Source organism: Syngnathoides biaculeatus, chromosome 1 (assembly GCF_019802595.1).
Source record: "Syngnathoides biaculeatus isolate LvHL_M chromosome 1, ASM1980259v1, whole genome shotgun sequence".
Classification (NCBI taxonomy): domain Eukaryota; kingdom Metazoa; phylum Chordata; class Actinopteri; order Syngnathiformes; family Syngnathidae; genus Syngnathoides; species Syngnathoides biaculeatus.
The window spans coordinates 4,083,340-4,107,312 of NC_084640.1; the positions used below are offsets into that span (position 1 = coordinate 4,083,340).

A 23,973-nucleotide genomic window follows, 5' to 3' on the forward strand; every position below is an offset into this window, starting at 1 on the left:
CAAAGGCCATGTTTCAACTGACAGTGTTGAGCCAATTCACTGTAATTTTGCCACAGTAAATTCTGATCCCTATATCAGCTATAACTAATTGAATGGCATATACTCATAACTATATTATATATATATATATATATATATATATATATATATATATACACATGAATTGTTAATCTTGACTATAATACTATATAATACATATACATATATAATAGTATGTTGTAGTATTTCTGTGTTTGTAGTATTTTTTGTGTACTTTGTAGTATTTTTATGTTTTTTGAATATTTTTATAGTTTTTGTTTTATTGAATGTAATTGATTGTTTTTAAGTTATTGGAATGGTAGCACTTTGTGTACTTTATAGTATTTTAAGTGTTTTATATTTTTGTAGTTTAATATTTTTATTGTTTTAAATTTGTTGAACACGTAAAATAGTCCTAAGATGATGTAAATCGTAGTAATATGTGTATTTTGGTGGTACTTTATGTACTTTGTAGTATTAAAGTATTTTTACTGTTTTTTTATGTATTTGAACTTATTACTTTTGTCCTGAAGTGATTTGTATTGTATTGTAGTACTATGTAGTACTTTTGTATTTTATAAGTATTTTTATAACCTTGGTTTTATTAAACATACTTGAATGCTTTTAAACAATGTACTTTGTAATACCATGTATAGTTTTTAGAACTATTATGGGTTTTTAATTTTTTTATGGATTTTTAAGCTTTGTTTTATTTTTGACTGTTTGACTTTATAAATGTATATATATATATATATATATATATATATATATATATATAATTTGCTGATTTGGGTTAAGGTGAGGTGTGGGTAAGGGATAGGAAATAAATAAATAAATAAATAAATAAAGGGAAGAAAAAATAAGGGATTGAGGGTTATGGTTAGGATGGGGTGTGGGTGAGGGATAGGAAAAAAGTAAATACAAACAAGGAAGAAAAAAATGAAGGGATTGGGGGTTATGGTTAGGATGGGTGGGGGTGAGGGATAGGAAATAAATAAATGAATACAAGGAGAAGAAAAATGAAGAAATTGAGATTTATTTTTAGGGTGGGGTGAAGGATAGAACAAAAAATGAAGGGATTGAGGGTTATGGTTAGTGTGGGGTGTGGGTGAGGGATAGGAAATAAATAAAAGGAAGAAAAGAGAAAAAATGAAGGGATTGAGGGTTATGGCTAGGATGGGGTTTGGGCGAGGGATAGGAAATAAATAAATAAATAGATTAATATATAAATAAATAAAGGAAATAAATTGAGGGTTAGGATGGGGTGTGGGTGAGGGATAGGAAATACAAATATTGAATAAAAAATGAATGAAGAAAATGAGGGTTAAGGTTAGGATGTGGGCAAGGGATAAGAGGGTTGTGGTTAGGATGGGGTATGGGTAAAGGATAAGACAAAAGTAAAAAACGTTTTTAAATATACTATGCTTTTAGAATTTAGAATACGTCAATTAGCCAAATTATAAATTCCTGCCTCCTTCCTAAATCAAATAAATTACCCCCATCCTCCATAAAGTTAGGGTGAGGGCTTAGGGTTAGCCTCCAGGATGGAGTGAGGATGAGCAATACATCAAATGGATGGGTGGATGTGGGGGAGGGGTTGTTTTTCTCTCTTATTTTTTGGTTTAATATAACTATTTTATGGTTTTATAAAACTATGCAACTTCTAGTGTTTTGAAGAAAGTTTTGCAGAAGGAGGTGGTTGTAGTGAGTGTGACAATGGGAGAGTTTTCTAGTACCAGAGACAGACAATATTTCTTATTTATTGACAGAGACAAGTTCATGTAAAGTGAGCCATTATAACCCATAAATTTGTTAGAAATACGACCATGTATGGACAACTAAAAAGCTTGGGTCTGGCAGAGTGGTTGCACGAAAGCTCTCCCTGCCTGCCTGCTTGTCTTGGAAATTTAGTTTCTGATATTAAAAAATAACTATTTCCTTGTGAGAGTAATTTATCTTTCAACTCTTGGTTGAAGTACTGAAGGGAACATGAGCACATTGCAGTTTTTGTGGAAGTTTGTGGAAAGATCTTTTGTTCCAAGAACAGCCTCAATGAATTTGAGATAAGAAAACACTTGGATTGGTTTGAAAAATAAAAAATAACAAAAAGCTCAGACAGCTTTATGGACTGTAATAAAGAACATCATAAGTGTCTTACACCATATCTCTAAATCACAAGTAGCCTAACTCTATTTTCCATCGCAATCGTATTTTCCTTTGTAGCAAATGTAATAGAGGTTGTTAAATAGAACTTAATCATCAATTCATCCATCCATTTTCTTTATCGCTTGACCTCTTTCAGGTAACAGCTAACTGAAGCTTATATGTGTGTGCGTGTGTGTGTTCGTGCATGTTGGTAATTATCAGTTTTTCATGATTATTGTATGTAATGTGTATAGTATCCTAACTATAGTGACTGCCCCTATTTTTTTGTTTGTTTGTTTGTTTCAGCCACAAATTCCTATATATTGTACCCACAAGAAGAAGGTATCCTCAAGGAAACTAGATAACACTGCAGATGAAAGGAAATGCAAGTTTATCACAGGAGCATTTGTGCTGGCACCACAAAGCCCGTTTCATTTTCAGTTACAACTTGGTGTGGTGACCTTTTGAATGTCAGCCTAGTAGTGGAATCTTCCACATCGCCCATGAGGTTAAGCACATATGAATGTACTTCAACTGTAACAGTGAAAATAATATGTAATAAGTCAAAGGTTCGTGATTATAAACTAGAAATCACTAACCGATCATCATCACCACAATTCAATGATTGGTCTTAAGCAGCAGCTGGAAATAAATTATTGTACTACTGGAAGTAATGGAACAGTAAAGGCAATTCTTTTAATTCCTTGCTGTAGACTGAAAACATTTGCATTTGAAGAGATGTATATGAGTAGAGATGACTAATTTACTCTTTTACCAGGTATTTACATTTGCATCTGAATGCACAAGAAATTACCTTCTGTTGTTGTAAACAGTCTTGTTAAATGGGACTGGCATGTGTGTTTAGTATTGATTAGTCTCACAATAAATGAGCCTGAGTGTCTAAACTCAGATGTATTTGGTTTTTATTCTGTGAAAACAACATTTACAGAATTTTGTTAGAAGAAGAGGAGATTGAGGTCTAAAACTCAAAACTAACAAATAATTTACAGAGGATGCTTTGATGGCCAGGATAATCATCACAACAGAAGACAGCAAAAGCTGCTCCATGGGTCACAGACTCAGTGTTGTGAAGCTAATAAGGTTATCTTCTAATGCCTGGATCAAACTGCAAGACACATCTGGCCTTTCACGATGGCTCCATGTCAGACTGATGCCACAAACCCTTTCCGTATCTTGGTCAGAATACTGCAAACATTGCACAATATTTACAACAATTGTATCCCGTCTCTTATGATTACTGGATTTTAACTTGTCAAATCAAATGCGGTTGGGGAGGCGTGACCAGAAAACATGACACTGGTCCAAGTGAGCAAATACACCAGCTATGGGGATGATAAGAACAATGGATCATGCTAATGTATTGTGTTGGGAAAGAAAGAAACAGTAAAAAAAAAATGTGGTGTCATTACCGGTGCTCAGGAGTGGGCTGTCCATGAAGAGCTTGAGGTGTGTTCACATACTTTTAAGGCAGGCATCATAATGTTATGTAGCTTATCTAACTGGTGCTAGAACTAACATTTGTATGTAAATATTAAACAAAGCATGCTCTAAAGCTTGGGTAAGCATTCGTTCATGGTTGTGAATAAATGTTGACAATGGCATCTGAGTTTTTTGACAACTGCTCGTAATGGAGACTATTATAATTACGCATTTCTATTGGTCCACATCAATGTTTGCTGTCGGAGTGTAGTTGATATGCCACACTACATAGAACAAATCCCAAAAATTTAAACATGCAAGACTCTTCGCTTTGACATTCTAGGGCTGGCATTTTTGGTTTTGGATGATGCCAAAGTAGAAGAACTTTTGTCATTCCCAACAAAATGTGTCGGGCCCCATCTGGGAATTCGCTCAAGTATTGTCGCACCTGTGCTCACTTCTGGGTTGGTCCGATTTTTGCTATAAAGAGAAAATCAAACTAATTCGTCTTGTGTGGGGGTCACCATGCCAATTTTTGTCTGTATAAAACTTCAGGACAAAGTGACAACAAACCTTTTATCAGTCTCATATTTTGAAGGACTAGCTGGCAACCACTTCAGGGTGTATCCCGTTTCCTGCCCGAAGATGACTGAGAAAGGCTCCAGCACTTCCGTGACCCTTGTGAGGAAAACCAGCTCAGAAAATGGATGGATGGATCATTTGAAGGTTGCTACATGAATTAGATAAATCTCGATAACAACAGCTCTTCTGTCAAACCCAAAAACCCACAAATGATACAGGTAGAGCATTTTTATAGAAAGGTTAATAAGATCTGACATGGAAATTTACGAAGGAAAAATGCTGGAAAGAAAACACAAAGGACAGACAAACATTGACAAGAGGAGGCTAACTTCTGATAAGAGGGAGGAAGGAAGGTGTAGTAACAATCTAGAAAGTTGGGAGAGTTGGGAGATCCATCTTCGGCAAGTTGGTCAAATGAGACCCTGCCCAGGAGGTGGTTACACCCTTTTTGTCCCAACCTCTGGGACCAAAAGTGAAGACTGACCCCCTATGAAGGTTACTTTTCCATTTTAAGATTATTTTGTTGTTTAAAACAACAACCCTTCCATCCATTTTAAGAGCCGCTTATCCTCACAAGGGTCACGGGATTGCTGGAGCCTATCCCAGCTGTCTTCAGGCAGGAGATGGGGTACATCCTGAGCTGGTTGCCAGCCAGTTTGGGGGCATACATAACCATTTGCACTCACATTCACACCTATGAGCGATTTAGAGTCTTCAGTTAACCTACCCTGCATGTTTTTGGACATGGGACTAAACTTGAGTGCCCGGAGAAAACCCACACAGGCACAGGGAGGACATGATACCTCCACACAGGCAGGGCTGGGATTTTAACTGTGAGGTAGATGCTCTAACGAGACATCCACTATACCGCCAGTTTAAAACCAGTGGGATAAAACATGATTGCATAACATTATTATTATTATTATTAACAAGACCAATTTCCAGTTCTGTGTGTTGAAAAATGCATGTTATTGTACATACCAAATATTACTTCAATTAGTTTTAGACACCCTTCAGAGGCTTTATTGTTATTTGTTGTGATTACTACCTCCTTACCAGTCATACTGTGCAATACTTGTTCCGAGATACAGTAGTGTTCAAAATAATAGCAGCCCAATGTGACTAAACAGATGAATCCCCATTTTTAGTATATTTTTTTATTGCTATGTCTCAAACAAGTTTTCAGTAGGCACAGGAGATTCTCAGAAAACCAACATAACCCACCATTCATGATATACACACTCTTAAAGTGCTACTGTCATGAAATGGATGATTTTTAGTATGTTATTATTGAAAAAACAGCAGACAATATGGGCCCATGCGTTTTTTTCCCCACCACAAAACACGATTTTGATTTATACAGCTTTTTGTAACTCCCGCCATGAAAATCCTCTCAAGGGAATTGTTTTCGAGAAGAAGCAAGAAGTGACGTAAAGGAGAGACCCACCCTCAAGTGGACTCGTTTGTTTCCATTAATTTTACCTATGGGAAGGTAAATCATTGTTCCTTCGTGTTAGCCAAAATGCCGGCTTGTTGCATTGCTGGACATTGCTTGAACACTCAGGAGAATGGATTTACCCTTCATAACTTTGCAAGAGACCCGGTTCGTCGTGAAAATTGCATTGCATGGGTGCAGAGGACGAGAGCTTCGTGGGTTCCAAATAACAGGAAGGTGTGTATACAGCTACAAAAAAAAAATAATAGTTTGGGGCGGACCACGTAATCGGTATCTCATAACGTAACAAAAGATCCGCGTACGAAATACGTCGATGTGCGCGTCGGACGGCGTCGGGCTGCTGCGTCGCTTCGCCAGCGAAGGCTGCGCTTCAGGCTCGCGGACGGCGGCAGCTCTGAAGAACCCAGCCAAGAATGCCTCACTCAGCTAAGTGTGCGCAGTAAAGCGTCCCGGCACGACGGTGTTGTTCATCGCGTACTGCGGCGGCTATGAACAACCCCCTAAAGCAGTACGGCTCGGCTCCGTCATAAGCCACATCGGCTGGCTGCGATAAGCAGCGATGGCTCATCTCTGCCGCGGAAGAGGATCGGACGGGATGTGGTTTGGCCGTGATCGCATATCATCTGATTATGGCTCGAAACAGTGTAATATTGCCCCGAGGGCTCGAAACAATAGTGTAATATTGCCCAGGTAACGGTTGTGTGGTGTTCTCCTTTTCGAAAATAGCTTCCGTTTCAGAAGGGGCGTGTTCATCTCCCATAGTTAGGGTGCACCGTGTGTTTTCATTGGCGAATGTTCGGGTGACAGAGGATGCAGCCAATGTGGCGACCACTTGGATATCGTAGAATGACACTTCTGCAACTTAGATGACGCGCTCTCCGCTCACATTTATTTTTTCGTATAGACATTGAAGTGAATAATGTTAAATGTATTTTTCATTAGAATATCTATTTTAGAATGTTTATAGTGATGACACTGGGGCTGTAAAGCTGTGCAATTGGGCAATTTGTTGAAAGGGTTGTGTGAAAAAAATAGCAGTGTGGCATTCAATCAGTGAGGTCGTCAATTTTGTGAAAACAGGTGTTAATCTGGTCGTACTTATTTAAAGATGAAGCCAGCACCTGTTGAACATGCACTTGAGTGAGTACTGGAGAGCACTCCCTCTGGGGACTCCATCATTCTGCTGGGGGACTTCAATACTCACGTGGGAAATGAAAATGAGACCTGGAAGAGTGTGATTGGGAAGAACAGCCCCCACGATCAGAACAAGAGTGGTGTTCTCTTACTGGACTTCTGTGCTTATGACGGATTGTCCATAACAAACACTGTGTTAAGGCATAAGGTTCTCTACATGTACACCTGGCACCAGGACACCTTAGGCCGATCGATTTTGTTGCCGCGTCATCGCACTTGCGACTGCATTATCTTGGACATTCGAGTGAAGAAAGGGGTGGAGCTGTCAATTGCTCACCACCTGGGGGTGAGTTGGCTTCAATGGTGGGGCCAGATGCAGGTCCGATGTGGCATGCCTAAACATATTGTGACGGTCTGCTAGGAACGGCTGGCATATACCCGTCAGAAGGAATTTCAACTCCCACCTCCGAACGAACTATGCTCACGTTCCGCGGGTGGCGGGGGACATTGAGTCAGAGTGGACGATGTTCCATTCCTCCATTGCTGAGGTGGCCGTAAGGTGGTCAGTGCCTGTCATGGTGACAACCCCCAAACACGTTGGTGGACACCAACAGTGAGGGATGCTGTCAAGCTGAAGAAAGAGTCTTATCAGGCATTTTTGGCCTGTGGGACTCCCGAGGCAGCTGATAGGTACTGGCTGGCCAAGCGGAATGCAGCTTTGGTAGTCACTGAGGGAGAATCACGGGCGTGGGAGGAGTTCGGTGAGGCCATGGAGAACTCTTCAATAATGCTTCAAGGAAATTCTGGTCCACCATCTGGCGTCTCAGGAGAGGAAGAAGTGCCCCGTCAACACTGTGTAGGGGTGGGGCACTGCTGATCCCAACCTGGGATGTTGTGAGTCGGAGGAAAGAATACTTTGAAAATCTCAATTCCACCAACACGCCTTTCCAGGAGGAAGCTGAGTCTTGGTTCTCTGAGGCAGGCTTTTCTTTCTCTGGGGTTGAGGTCATCAAGGTGGTTAAAAAAATGAGATTCGCCCGGAGTTCCTAAAGGGTCTGGATGCTGTGGAGCTGTCCTGGTTGACACGCCTCTGCAATATTGGGTGGACATCAGGGACAGTGCCTCTAGATTGGCAGACTGGAATGGTGGCCCCCCTTTTTTAAGAAGGGGGACCGGAGGGTGTGTTCCAACTATAGGGAGATCACACTCCTCAGCCTCCCTGGTAAGGTCTATTCAGGGGTACTGGAGATTAAGCTCTGTCGGGAAGTCGAATCCCAGATCCAGGAGGAGAAATGTGGTTTTCATCCTGGCCGTGGAACAGTGGACCAGCTCTACACCCTCAGGAGGATCCTCGGGGGTGCATGGGAGTCTGCCTAACCAGTCTACATGTGTTTTGTTGACTTGGAGGAGGCGTTCGACCGTGTCCCTCTAGGAGCCTTGTGGGGGTTCTTCGGGAGTATGGGGTACTGAACCCCCTGATATGGGTTGTTCGGTCCCTGTACGACCGCTGTCAGAGTTTGGTCCGCATTGCCGGCAATATGTCGGACTCGTTTCTGGTGAGAGTTTGACTCCGCCAAGGCTCCCCTTTGTCACCGATTTTGTTCATAACTTTTGTGGACAGAATCTCTTGGCACAGCTGAGGTATAGAGGGTGTACGGTTTGGGGGCCTCAGCATTGGATCTCTGCTCTTTGTAAATGTTGTGGTTTTGTTGAATGCGATCTCCAACACTCACTGGAGTGGTTTTCAGGCGAGTGTGAAGCGGCTGGATTGAGAATCAACACTTCTAAATTTGAGACCATGGTTCTCAGTCGGATGAGGGTGCCGTGTGTCGTCTCTGGGTCGGGGATGAGATCCTGCCCCAAGTGGAGGAGTTCAAGTATCTTGGGCTCTTGTTCACGAGTGAGGGAAGAATGGAGCAGGAGATCGACACACCGATTGATGCAGCATCTGCAGTGATGCAGATTTTATATCGGTCCATTGTGGTGAAGAAGGAGCTAAGTGGAAAGGCAAAGCTCTTAATTTACCAGTCCATCTATGTTCCTACCCTCACCTATGAGCAGAACCTGTGGGTCATACACATGGATACAAGCGGCCGAAATGAGTTTCCTCTGCTGGATGTCCATCTGATCTGCATGCCTGCCGGACACCTCCCTGGTGAGGTTTTCCGGGAATGTCACAGCGGAAAGAGACCCCAGGGATGACCCAGGGCACGCTGGAGAGACTGTGTCTCTCGGCTGGCCTGGGAACATCTCAGGATGCCTTCGGAAAAGCTGGAAGAAGTGGCGGGGGACAGGGACACAGAGAAGCGGTAGAAAATAAATGGATGGAATTGTGTCATCTTGTTAAGGATTTTCAGAGTGGAATAAGAGCTGAAAGGGGCCACAAATTGGTTGTGAGGCTTGTCATACAACTAAATATTAGTTTTGGGATTCAAAGGTTTAGTAAATCCATCCATCCATCTATTTTCTCAGCCGCTTATCCTCACAAGGGTCGCGGGAGTGCTTAAGCCTATCCCAGCTATCATCGAGCAGGAGGCAAGGTACACCCTGTACTGATTGCCAGCCGATCGCAGGGCAGACAGAGACGGACAAAAGTCACACTCACAATCACACCTAGGGGCAATTTAGAGTCTCCATTTAATGCATGTTTTTGAGATGTTGGAGAAATCCCCTGTTTTTGCAAACTTGGCAAAATACAGATGCATCTGATTCGGATAGTGATGATTGGGCTTTCGCCATTCTAGTGCTCAGTACTAACCATGTGATGGGTTAGTTAGATGGGTTACTTTTGGTGAGGGTGCTCACTGCAATGACATACCAGATGATATTCCACCCCAATCCTGTATCTTGCGCATTTATGTCATTACAAAGGTATCTGTGTACAGCCACACATAGTGTTTATCAACCCATCTAATTTATAGACTTTCGAACATTTAACAACCACATATAAAAGCTGAGGTCAACACATAATCAAACCCAGAATAGTTTTCCTTCAAGGTAGCAGCACTCACAACTTTTTCAAAACATTCACAGCATCTTGGTAACAAAACTGCAAAGGAAGAAATTTTGCAAGAAGAGCAGTATTCCTTGTCAGTGCAAATACTTACCCAACATCACAGCTGGATGAACAGACAAATGTTATCTATTTGCATTAGAGGACATCTCATTTTGATACAAATGAGGCTTCGACTCAATGTCATTGTGATTGGAAAGATGAGTTATTCAAACAATTTTTCACTTTCAAGTTATTGATTCTAGAAGTTAGAATCAGCAAAATAGTGACAATGAAGTGGAAAATAACCGAGCTTCTCCCTCACCAAACAAGACATTTTAATGCAGTGGAGGCACTGGTGTTTATTCTGTATACAAGCATTAAAACTAGTCGTCTCCATTGGTTTAGTGGCTACCACAGTGTGAGTACACCTGTGCACTGTGTGCCAAATTATTGGGCAAATGTATTTGTAAGTTTTCCGAAATAGTCAATTGCATTTAGAAGTTCTAAAATTATATACTTTGTCTTATAAACTGTTCCCATGTTTAGTGCAGGGGTTACGATCCCCCAAAAAATACGGGTACGAAAAGCGTCCTCAGAAAAATTTTGTCTCCATTTACGAACGATATTCAGGATATCAAAGGAAAAAAATCATGGTTTGAAAGTGGCGCGATAGAGCTGTTCCCCCATTGGTTATCGTCCAAGCATCTTCCTGGCATCACATTGGCCACGAGGGATGTCAATCTTTACCCATGATGAACTTCCTCTATCTTTGTAAAATCCTTTGTCATACGCTACCGCACTCGAATAACCTCTTCGCAAATTTATTCATCGTTTTTCACCATGGGCCCCGAGAAATTGATGGCCAATGCTAGTGAGAAGTAGACGAATGTTGGTTTGTCCATCAAACAAAACAAGAAATCATCAAGAAATATGAAAAAGGCAGGAGCACTACAAGGATCTTTCGAAGGAAGCGATGCAACACACGGCAATGCTGGAGCAGTTTTGTGAGGATGGTGTAGAGGAGGAGGCAGCCACTATTCTATCAGCCAGAATAAAAGAAGTTGATGAAATTTCATGACATGTCCGAATTTATTCAAAAGAATCATCCGGAAAATGTGTCAGGCTTTCGTTCACTTCGATGGCGTTTGCCTTGTACATTTCCTTAAGATTATTAAAAGTCGTAGAAGGCAAACATCCTTGGATTGGTAGTTGACGAAACATTGAAAGTTGATATTATTATATATTGATATTATTTTTGGGTTTGAATTCATATTTTGTGGAATGTATTAATTTTAGATGGAATTAAGTTGTGTGCATGCCTCCTCCTTCGTCCCCACGATGCCATGTCACTTGCCCTTCCCCTCACATCATTGCGTAATACTCAAAGCCAAATGAATATCATTTTGGATTATTCTTTACATTAAGTACATTTTCAATGCTTATTTTTGGTACAATCAAAGTACAAACCTAGCAAAATAGAAATGATAATTCCCAATATTTTGAGCATATGGATCGTAGCAAATTGGTGGTGCGCATTGTACATTAGTAGTAGGGTTTTCTTGATTTTTTGAGTCAACTTTGGGGCTGTGCATTATACATGAGAAATGACTATTTTTTAATGATTTTTTTCATTCATTATATTTTTTCATTTACATTATCTTTTTTTGTTTCTTATTTATGTTTTAACGCTGTTAAACCCCTAACCACACACTTCATGTCTTTCGCAAAATTTTCTTATATATAGCTCATATCTCACTTCATAGATTATAAACATTCCTCCATACATTTTCTTCCCCTTTATCCAGGACATGTATAAGCATTTTTCCTATAAAAAGAAAAATATAGTTTTTAGATATACATTTAATGTTAATGCTCCATCTATGAGGTTGGACACACAAAATTATTTATAGTGACTCAGGTGTATTCTTCAGTTCCTCTGGCCAGCGGTTCTGCTGTAGTGTCTTTTTCCACTGTAGCACCTTGGCACAGGTGTCTTTAAGCGAGTGAAAACCATAACTATGGGTCATTGTTGGCATTCCTTTTTCTTCTGGGTGAGAATATTCTGACAAACAGACATGCCACCTTCGATTATGTTTTAGAACTGAAGTCGCAACACCACGTGGCCTGCCAGTGGCCCCCAGTACTTAGGGTAGGCAATTGCGGCGCCGCACCGCACACGTGGTGGCCCCCAAACCCTGCTGTCCAATAAGGGCACCCAAGGTCAGTCCACTTCATTGAAGGTCAACCAAACTCCTCCATGCTAAGGAATATACAGTAGAGAATACGTTCAACTTGCCTATATTACGCAATTGTTTGATGCTTGAAGTGTTGCTCTTTTGTGCTGAAGAGGAAGAAGTGGACAAGTGTTCAGAAAGATTAGGAGGATGCACTAACGATCACTTGACATCCATGGCGAATGAACTTCAGCGACCTCCACTGAGTTCAGGTCTGCTCATCCAGCAGCGGGGTTTAGGGACTGCCATGGGAGCTGCTGTGGGAGCCCTAAGTACTGCCCGAAGTACTGAGATCACTGCCACCACACAAAGCTTTCTAGAAAGTTGTGACGTCTTGTGTGGGTGCATCGAAAAGCCGTGGGGCCTGCCACCTCCCCCCGTAGCAGCGGTCCTGGGACTTAGGGCATTTGAAAGTGGTCTACCGTCCTTTAGTCAATCGGGACACAGAAAACAATGCAGGTAAAGTGAACTATATTGTAGTGAGGGAATACTGAACTAATATTTTATCCATCCATCTATCAATCTTCTATCACTTATCTGAGATCAGATCACCAGAAGAGTGGCTTTAGCAGGGACATCCAGACTTCTCTCTCCCCAACCAATTCATCCAGCTCTCCCGGGGCAATCCCAAGGCATTCCGAGCCTAGCTGAGAGAAAGTCTCTCCAGTGTGTCTGGGGTCTCATTCCGGTGAGACGCACCCAGAACAGCTCACCTCTAAATTCTCAGTTTATGATTATCTGCAAAAATAAATAAATAGGTTTAGCAGTTTGATGACTAAATATCTTTGTAGTTTTTTCAATTAGAGGTTCAACATGATTTGAAAATCATTGTTTTGAGGTTTTTTTTGTTTGTTTTTTTACAAACCCAATTCCAACAAAGTTGGGACAGTATGGTTAAGTATTTTTGGAAAAGTGCAGGACATGCACTGTATGTGTATAGTCGAACAGTGACAGAAGAATTTAATTTAGATGTGGGACAGCATCAGGGATCAGCCCTGAGCCCCTTTCTGTTTGCAGTGGTGAGGGATCAGCTGACTGATGAGGTTAGACTGGAATCCCCTTGGACCATAATGTTCGCAGATGACATTGTAATCTGCAGTGAAAGCAGGGAGCAAGTGGAGGAACAGTTAAAAGCGGGGAGGCATGAACTGTAATAAAGAGGAATGGAGATTAGCCAAAGTAAGAGAATATACAGTATATTGTAAGCATGAGATGAGTTAAGGGGGAAGAGTGAGGCTAGGGAGAAGAGAAAGCGAGAGTGAAGGACTTTAAGCACACACTCCAGAGCAATGGTGAGGGTGGTCCAAGCAGGTTGGAACACGTGGAGGAAGGTGTCAGGTGTTATATGTGGCAAAGGAGTAGTTTGCTTCTACAGTGCAGCTTTTGTACTTATGTTCATCAAGTCTTTCCAAACATTGTGCTTTGATACCCACACATCTGACCTCTAGGGGTTATTGATGTCACTAACAGTAGTTTGCGGTCCTTCTTTACACCCTTCACAATGTTTCTGTCTACTGCTACTGATTTTCATTGATCAAGCTGTTCAATGTGTCTTCTGTTTATTCTCCAGGACAATATAAATTGTTGTACTAACTAAAGTCAGTGTGTGTGTGTAAAAAGCACTGGTTGATTCTGGATTTTCTCTCTGCCTCACGGCTGCTTGTTTTTCACTCATTGATTGCTATTTGGCTTTTAACAGATTGAGTGCTATTTATTTTTTTTAAACTCAATTCAGTCGAAAACTAGGCAACAAAACACCAGAATTAATATCAGTCACACACTTGTACCTTTTGTGCAAAAAAAAAAAAAAAAGCAGAATCAAACAAAATGGTACCATTGTTAAAGTTGTGGATGAAGTTAACATGTAAATACTTGGAAAAGCACAACTACTTATCTTTTACCTTCTATTTTCAAAAGTCTGCAACCACTGTTTTGAATGAAGCAGCTTATTTCAGTGATTAAGTCAGTTAGTATGCAATGCCAGTGGTGCGACCCGGTCATTGCTTTGCAAGTCAAACAGAAGTCTTAAGTCATTGCTGTCAAGCCATTTGTATGTGGGCACGTGCGTGGGTTTATTTTATAAAGTGTTAAGGCGCAAAAACCGCTAAATGCCATTTACAGAAAAATCAAGATAGCAGCCCCTTGTCACGACCCATCGAGACGGAGGAGGACCCAAATGCAGGACACCAGAGACGCAGAGGCAGTTTGGGAAGTGTTTATCCGGTCCAAAGTCGGGGATCAGGCAGACAGTCAAGTGGGGCAGCGGGAGTCAGGACGTCGGGCGTAGAGAGCAGGTCCGCGTTGGCGCGCAGGAGTCGATACACGAAGAATGATCAAAGAAGGCAGGAGTGTCAAAGGTTACGGGGTCGGACGGAAAACAGGCGGAGGTCGGTACACACAGGTTCACGATCAGAAATACGGGTGTGCAGGAACGGGGCATGAGTTATGTCGATCTGGCAAAGCCAGACCGTCCACTGGGTTCCATATATACACCGGGGTAATCACTGCCAAGGAGGCGCAGGAGTGCGCCTCCTAATCAGAGCAGCTGAACTGCCCAGCCAGGGTTGACCGGCAGAAACATGACACCCCTTGCGCCATCTTTTCATAACATTTACAAGCTGGTAAAATCTAACTTGGTGCAAAACCCGCAACATCCCATGTATTACGTGCCTAAAAACATAATGTAATGTCAAAGTCGGGTAAACGCCATTACAGCAATTCTGCAAAAGAAAATTCAATGCACAAATAAGAAACATGCATCGGCTCACGTGCTTACAAGAACTGCTCCGCCCATGAAAGTGACATTTGATTTATATTTCTTTATATCTTCTGTGGTTTTGATGCTTGTTTTCATCTAAAGTCACATGCACATAGGATTTTCTAACGGTGAGCTGGTAGCTGCATTGTCATAGAAAATTGAGTGGCATTAATGGAATTAGTTCCAAAGCCTAATGCTACCACGATGATGTAGAAACAATTTGAATTGAAGACTGATGAACACAGCTATCCTTACGCCAATATGCTGATAAATCAAATTTGTATGAAGTTGAAACAAAGCTGTCCTAAAACCTAGACGTGATGAAATGCATTTCAAACACAACCATCTAATCCAATTTTTTTCAGTTGGGAATAAAATAAAACAGAGTGGGACATTTCCTATTTCACATCAGCTCGCAATTATGGAAACATTTGCCCAAAAATGCAAATACAGTATAAATGTGACAGTGTACAGTATATCATGCACGTGTTCAAATTCCATAAAGTATACCGTTACTTATTATTGTAGTAGATGCACCCATTGAACATGGTGACAAAGGCTGCAGACTTTTGAAAAGTAGTACAAATCTTGAATCAATATTGGTTGCTCTGATCTATTTATTGTAACCCACCCTTGGTACTATGGGTGGCCAGCAGGTCCTGCGCCATTTCATCCTGGCTTCATTTCTCAAACATAATCGAAGGTGACATGTGTTGACAATAATATTCTCGCTCAGAAGAAAAAAGACCGGCAACAATGACCCACAACTGTTTTTCACTCACAGACACACACCTGCACAAAGGCGCTTCAGCGGAAAAAGACATGACAGCAGAGGAGCGCCAGCCGGCCAGAGCAACTGTAAAGATATGCCTGAGTCGCTATTAATGATTTGTGTGTCCAAACTCATCGATTGATTATTCCAATTTTTTTTTCTAAAAACCATAATATTTTTATTTTTATGGGAAAATGGTCATAGCCAGTGATGGATAAAGTGGAAGAAAATGGATCAAGGGACATTTATAGGTTTATTTCTCAAATAAATATTTTGGCCTCAAACAGGTTTTGATCTTTGGCTTCATTCTAGAATACAGTGGTGTATTTTTTCTTATCTACAATGTTTGAAATTTGAGTGTTTAAATTAGAAAATGTGAGAAAATGTTAATGACGTGACAAACGTTTATAAAATGTGTGGTTAGGGGTTTAACAGCCTTAAAACATATAAGAAATGAAAAAAAAAATATATGGAAAAAAAACCCAGTAAAAAAAAAAAAAACAAAAAAAAACTGTAAATTAGAAAAAAAACCTGTAAAGAGAAAGCATGCACAGTAAATGAAAAAAAAAAACATCCTGTAAATGAAAAAACATATCCTGTAAACAAAAAACAATATATAATGGAAAAAAAGGAGAAGAAATAAAAAAAACTTGACAGATTTCCAATAAAGGAATTTATTTTTTTGGAACATAACCGCTGCATTAAATAAGGGAACACTGTATTCATCATCGGGGTTTATGTAGCCGTGATTTGTCTCGTCCTTCACCTGTGACCTTTTTGGTTGGGGTGACCATAACAGGGGCATGAAGCCCCAGAGAATTTAGCTCCTAGGATTATTGGGACACACAAACCCCTCCACCATAATATGACGACGGCTCAAGGAGGGGTTGTATATAAATATAACACAAATATTCTGTGGAAAATGTCTAAAATATCTGAAACATGCGCTTCATTGAATAGAAACAAGTATGTCATCTGTTTTGAGAGCCTAGAGCTAATCTGTTCGTGTGATTACTGTCAGTGTTGTACAACAGTGGGAGCTAAGCGGTGGAGTGACATAAGTGCAAAGCCAAGTGAGTCAATTGACACAGCTGCTGTCTTTTTTTTTTTATTAAATTAATTTTGTCAATGAGTTAGCCTGCTGGGATTCAGAAGCCTAGATATTTCCTGACAACCACCCACCCCCTGCCACAAACACATTTTTTTAGGCTTGTGGTTATTTTTCAAGCTTTGATTAAATGTGCTCAAGCACTCAAGATCCTAGTGACTTTGTGTTGTTTTTCAATCGTTCTGTAATAGCCATTGGACCAAAGCATAGGCATTGCTCTGTAACTTCAACTGTAATCCAAGTGCAGACTTGTCACTGCCTCCCTCAGCATGCCAGTTCAGAGTCAGAGAATGTTACGACACAAACTTGCCGAATGAATATTTATCAAGACTTTGCTTTACTTTTAGATCCTGTATAAACAATGGCCTGAGGACCAATGTATTTGTGAAGCATCCAAAATGTGATAATGGCAGGAGGGGACATAACCAGTTTACTAGTTACTAGAACAAACATAGGTTTTGAAATCAACAACAGCTCTAAATAGTGCAATACAGTTCCTTGCCCTCGGCACTTGAAATGCATCCAAACTCCAAATTGTTACATTAGTCAGCTCGTGGAGCACATCGAGAAAACCTTAATGTAGCCATTTGACAGAATGCGAACACAGGAAAAGACTAAAAACAACTGGTGAAAATGTTTGTTCTGTGGTGAACAAAGGTATCTGTGTACAGCCACACATACAGTGTTCTGTGGTTCTGTGTTGTTATGATCCTAAAAGGACAAAACAGAAATGATAATAATAGAAGCATGAATACAACACATCACGGGCAAAAGATGGGCTTGTTTTATTGAATTTTGTCAGCAATATTTTGCCTCATGTAACCATTTCCAGACTCCACATTTTATATAGTTTCAGGGTTGACAGTTCTAGCCTATTCCACCTGATCCATCCATCCATCCCGCACTCCCACGACCCTTATGAGGATAAGCGACTAAGAAAACTGATGTATATATATATATATATATTATATATATATATATATATATATATATATAAACACACGCACACATACACATTGGGGCTTTGTATCAATTTAACACAAATAAAAAAAATCTAATGTATCAAGTGTTCTGAGTTAACGGTCTTTTCACTGTTTGTAAGCTCTCACTTGCTTGCAAAAGAGTGATGAGTACATTTATTTCTTACCTAAAACAGCAATCACAGTATGGTATAATTTTAGTGATAGTGATATGTGGCAGTACAATCATACACAGCCATGCCTATTTGAAATGACTAAATGAATATGACCAGAGTGTGCAACTTCCTTTACAGCTCCTGGCACAAAGGAGAAATGTGCAAAATGACACTCAGTACACAGCACAGTTACTGGGGTCTTCTTGTGCATACGTAAAACACCTTGGGGAGGTGACACAAGCCACTGATTGATACCATACGGACAGGAAAATGCATTTTTGTATATGCCACCTAAACAATATAGTTTATCCATATAGCTTAAATTGTAAGCAAATAAGCAACTACTTCTATTGGATGTCATTCAAAAAAAATTTCAGAGAATTGCACAATACAAACAGCAGTGTCCTCCCCTGACTGCAAAAGGCAGCAAATCTCGGTAGTGCTGTTGCCTAGCAACCATTCACATCCACCCTCTCCTATGTGTGGATGAGGCACCACTGATGGTTTGTCTTGTGTGTTTCCCATCACAGCTCAGTGTGTGTGTCCCTCCATTGACACGGTGGGGGAGACACACATAGCTTCAATACGCATGTATAAGCTTCACGTCACGTTTAAAAACATAATAAGCATGTTTTCAATGCAACATAGACCAAAATTATGCAGAGTCAAATGCTATTTTACAATCCTTACCCAATACAAATTCAAGCAGTTCACCAAGCAAATTCTTGGAGGGACATTGAGCTGAATATCAGAACAGACTGCACTATATTCCTTTCTCCTTTTTAGACTGAGACTTACATTGTCCATTAGTAGTGCTATGCAATTATTTCTAAAGCTTTTAAAACACAGCCTTTTTTCAGTGTATGCATGTTTCAGATGAGTTGGGAATTAATTTTTACATAAATATCAATGGGACTGTATTTCTATTCTCAAGTGTGTTTTAGACCAAATTGGATGCCATATTCTGTATGTGCAAACAATGAAAAATGCTTTCTCTCTTTAGTTGGCTTTTCCTGGTTTGAACTGTTGTTTTTTCGTTTTAGCTTGTCCGGTTAAGAGTGACCACAGCGTGCTATCAATTTCTATGCAGGTCTCTAGTATCTCCTGCATTTTCCTCTCTTAACACCAACTACTTACGTCTGCCCTCATGTTATCCATCAACCTTCTCTTCGGCCTTCCTCTAGCTCTCATGTCTGGCAGCTCCATCATCATCATCCTTCTATCAATACAATATACTCACTCTCCCCTCTCTGAACATGTACAAACCATCAAAGTCTGGTCTCTACGTTTTTCTCCGAAATATTTAACCATGTATGTTCCTCTGATGAGCTCATTGCTAATTTTAGGCCAACCAGGAGACTCCTAGAGCGAATGTCAACACCTCCATTTCCGCCACTAACAGCTCTGCTTCCTCTCATCTCTTGAGTGTAACTGTCTCTAATGTGTACATCATTCCTGGGCTCACTACAGTTTTGTAAATTTTGCCCTTCATCCTACCAGAGACTGACACCTTCCTCTACCTGTTCCAAAATGCTGGGACCCATTTATTCACTTCTTTACCGCATTCATCATTCCTCTGGACCGCAAGTAATTTATGTCCTCCACCCTTGCCATCTTTTCTCCCGAGAGGCTCACACTTCCCTGTCCACCCCTCTAATACATGCACATAGATTCCATCTATGACCATCTTTCTAACTATTCTTCCACTTGCTCCCTACTTTTACTGCAGATCACAATGCCATCTACAAACATCATGGTCCATGGGGATTGCAGTCTAATCTCATCTGTCAGCCACCAGCATCTGTCCCTCAAAGTTCCTTTCCTGGATGCCGTACTTACCCATCACTTCTTCATTGCTCCTGTTCCCTTTACCAACATGTCCATTAGAATCTGCACCAATCACAACTCTCTGTGTCTGGGATGCTCAGAACTACTTCATCTAGTTCCTCCCAGAATTTCTCTTTAAACGCTAGGTCACATCCCATCTGTGAGGCACAGCTGCTAATCACATCATCAGAGCACAGGGGAGCAGAGCATGGTTGACGGAAGGGAGACGTGAGTGTAACCGAGAAGCGTGTTGTTGTTGGAAAGTTCGGTGTGCTACCGCAGTGTTAATTAAAAAAGCAACTAAAAAAAAAAAAAAAAAAAAAAAAAACGGTAGTCATTCCTGTTCCTCATTGGCCATTGCTAAGGATATTACAATACAATGGAAAAAAAAGAGCACTATTTCACTAGACAATTAAAATAAGTGTCGGCCTCTGAAACTGTGCCGCATATTTTGAGCAATGAAGAAAAAAAAAAAAAAAAAAATATATATATATATATATATAGTTATGTGTGTATTTTTATTCTTTATTTTCCTTTCATACTTTCATGTCATTATGATGCATTTTTTTTGTGATCTGGAATTCTGGAATGTTCCGAGGAGTGCCTATATAAGAAAACTGAAAAGGACCGTCAACAGAGATTCTTACCACCACTCTTTGGACAAGTAGACAAGCACACACCACACTGCATTCTGCCTTACATTAACTTAAAAAATTGGAATTTGATAAAGAGATCGAACTTAAGAAACTTGAAAGGTCCTCTGATTCAGTTAGTTTTTCATCTTTTGATATTACACGGTGTGCCACAATGGTCCTCCCTTTCAAAGAGAAAGAAGTTGATAAATACTTCCTCTGTTTTCAGAAAGTTGCTGAAAATCTCAAGTGGCCTAAAGAGTCATGGACTGTACTATTGCAAATAGTCTTAAAGGGTAAAGCTTGGGATGCATATTCTGCCCTTTCTGTGGAGCAAAGTTCTGATTATGATTTTGTCAAAAAGACCCTACTGGTAGCTTATGAGTGAGTGCCCGAAGAGTACCGTCGGGAATTTAGAAGTACTTAAAAAAGGGATGATGAGAGCTTTGAAGAGTTTTCTAGGGAAAAGGAAACTTTATTTGATGGGTGGTGTAGTTCATAGGGGACTTCAGATTGGCAGAGTTTGAGGCAGTTATTTTTGATGGAGGAATTTAAGCAGTGTCTGCATTCCGATCTCAGGACTTATTTGGATGAACAGAATGTTAAAACCTTAAATGATGCAGCGGTGTTGGCAGATAATTATTTTTTGACTCACAACAGTTCTTTTCAGTCTCCCGGAGAGTCCAAATTTTTTCGCCCATAGACTGTTTCTCATACAGAGTCAAGAGATGGTAAGACAGGTTCAAATTCTCAAGGTCAAGGACCTGTCTGTGCCTATTGTAAGAAGCCTGGTCACTTGATATCTGCTTGCAAAAACCTCAAATATAAAAATCAGTCCACAGTTTCCCCAAATGCGTGTTCATATATCACACCTTAGCCTTGGTTCTGAGGAGAGTTTTGGTTTTGAAAATGAACTTTCAGATTCTGAAGTTCTGGCGAAGTTTTTGCCTTTTGTTCACAATGGTCCGGTTTCACTTATAGGAGATAATTCTACCCCAATGCCCGTTACTATTCTGAGGGATATTGAAGCTCTGCATTCTCTGATTATGAAGGAGGTTTTGCCTTTTTCTGCAGACTCTTCAGCTAACTCAAATATTATTATTAAAGGTATAAGTGGCTATTCTCTTGCTCCTTTGCATTTTGTGAATTTGACTTCAGATTTGGTTTCGGATACAATTGGGGTTGGTGTTCTTAAAGCTCAAGTGTCGTCAAACAGATGATTTTTGGTATATTATTAATGAAAACCCCACAGCCAATATGGTCCTATGTGTTTTTTCACCACAAAACATGATTTTGACGTATACAGCTTTTTGTAACTCCCACTATGAAAATCCTCAGGAATTTGTTGTCGAGAAAAGCAGGAAGTGACGTAAAGGACAGTGGCGCCCCCTCGTGGACTCGTTTGTTTCCATTAGTTTTACCTCCGCGAAGGTAGCTCGTTGTTCCTTTGTGTTAGCCAAAATGCCAGCTCATTGCATTGCTGGACATTGCTTGAACACTCGGGAGACTGGAATTACCCTTCCTAAAATTGAAAGAGACCCTGTTCGTTGTGAAAAATGGATTGCAGAGGACGAGAGCTTCGTGGGTTTCAAATAACAGGTAGGTGTGTATACAGCAACTAAAAAAAAAAAGAAAAATAGTTTGGGGCGGACCACGTAATCGGTCTCTCTCATAACGTGGCAAAAGATCCGCATATGAAAATATGAAATTCGGCGGTCACATCTTCCGCGAAGTCTGCGCGTCGGGCTTTACGATGGGGACGGCTCTGAAGAACCCATCCGAGAATGCGTTACTCAGTCGCGTGCGCGCATAAAGAGCTCCGGCTCGACTGTGACTAAAGCAGCACTGCTCGGCTCTGTCATAAGCCACACCGGCCGGCGGAGATGAGCCATCGTGGCTCATCGCAGCAGTTTGGCCGTGATTGGATATCATCTGAATATGGCTCGAAACAATAGTGTAATATTGCCCCGAGGGCTAAAAACAGTGTAATATTGCCCCGATAACTTCACTCGGTTGTGTGGTGTTGTCCTTTTCAAAAAGAGCTTCGGTGGCAGAAGAGGCGTCGGAAAAATACGAATATCTCTGTTGTTCGGCTTCTATAGTAGCAGGCACGGCGGGTTTTCAACGGCGGAAGTGACGATGACGTCAAGGACAGATGACGCGACTAATATGGCGACCACTTGGATGTCGAGGGACACTCAATTGCGCAACTTTATGCATGGATGACGCGCTCTCCGCTCACTTTTTTTTTCGTATAGACATTGAAGTGAATACTGTTATATGTATTTTTCATTACAATATCTATTTTAGAATGTTTATATGCCACCCGCTCTTTAACTCTCTTCCAGTTCCGGGTCTTGATTTGTTGATCTGGAACGATCTTATGGGGGCACTGTTTGGCGCTGATCCTATTGTCACTGTTTCTCCAGGGTGTTCGCCCAATACAGAGCAATTAGAGTATGACGTTCCGGGTATTTTTCCATTTTATGCAGTAACTCCTTCGATGTCAAACAACATTTTTTCCCCAAGATTTCTTTGCCGAATGATTCCATTTGTGATTTATCGGATACATGCTAGGTTCATTCTGTAGCCTCAGTGGCTGATGATTTATCTACAAAGTCCTCAGGTCCTACTGATAAGTCTGAAGTCAGTTGTACTCCAACAACACTCTCCTCTTCAGTTACTGATTGTACCGTTGATGATGCAAGCATCAATGACAATGTTGATGATGTTGTTAGCGATGTCAAGTCGGATGATATGAGTGATAATGCTTCACCAAGATTGAGCAATTCTAATGTGTGAGTTCACCTGGATGAGAAATTGACATTGGTCAGCTGACCAGAAACTTGAAATGTCACAATTGCTTTTTGAGTTTTCTCACCTGTTTCCAGATGTGCCTGGCCGCACATGCCTAGTTAGTCATCAGATAGATGTGGGTGATGCTGTGCCTGCGAAACAACACCCAATGAATCCTGCAAAGAGTAGATTCTGCAGAAAGAGGTGCAGTACATGCAGGACAATGACATTATTGAAACCAGTGACAGTCCATGGAGTTCACCTAGTGTCCTTGTGCCCAAGCGTGGTGGTGGTGGTTGGTGCTGCTACGCTAACATGAAAACTGTCAATGCACTGTCACGAGCTGACTCCTACCCTCTTCCGAGAGTGGATGATTGCATTGATCACGTCTGTCAAGCTCCATACGTGAGTAAGTTTGACCTTCTGAAGGGCTTCTGGGAGGTGCCGCTCAGGGACCGTGCAAAGACGATTGTGGCATTCGCTACACCTGAACTGTATCAATACAAAGTGATGCCGTTAAGCTTGAAGAATGCCCCAGCAAGGTTCCAATGGCTCGTCAATAACTTGACATCGGGTCTGGAACGTGTCAAAGCCTACATGGATGATGTCATCGTTTACGGCATGGAAGAGGAGTTCTTCGAGAGACTGTCGGCAGGGAAACGGACTGTCCATCTGGCAAAGTGCGAGTTTGGAAAAGCCCAGGTAGAATTCCTGGGGCATGTTGTAGGGTACGGCCGGGTACAACCAGTTAGTGCTTAGATGGAGGCTATTGCACGCACACTGTACAGGGTGTAAAGTTTTGTCTGATGTTTGGTACTTCTGTTGTATTTTTCTGTGTTTTCGTTTCTTTATTTTCTGTTTATTCTATTTTTTATTCTGTCATGTTTAAAGTGTTGCTTAGTTATATTACAACAGAAAGTTTCTCTGTAACTTTCTTTTCC

General features: G+C 40.9%; 1 protein-coding gene across 14 annotated transcripts in view; it reads right to left on the bottom strand.

Annotated features, from left to right (window-relative positions):
• Nucleotides 1-23,973, bottom strand: part of gabbr1b (gamma-aminobutyric acid (GABA) B receptor, 1b) — a 326,457-nt gene that overhangs the window by 256,778 nt on the left and 45,706 nt on the right. The window contains exon 2 of one of the 14 annotated variants that reach the window (XM_061833285.1): nt 23,118-23,184. The exons of 12 other annotated variants lie outside the window; for them this stretch is intronic. In XM_061833285.1, the coding sequence (XP_061689269.1) occupies nt 23,118-23,145 (28 nt within the window). In that variant the 5' untranslated portion in view covers nt 23,146-23,184. Of the gene's footprint in view, nt 1-23,117; nt 23,185-23,973 lie in introns of those variants that run through there. One more of the 14 variants, XM_061833865.1, reaches the window with a different exon arrangement.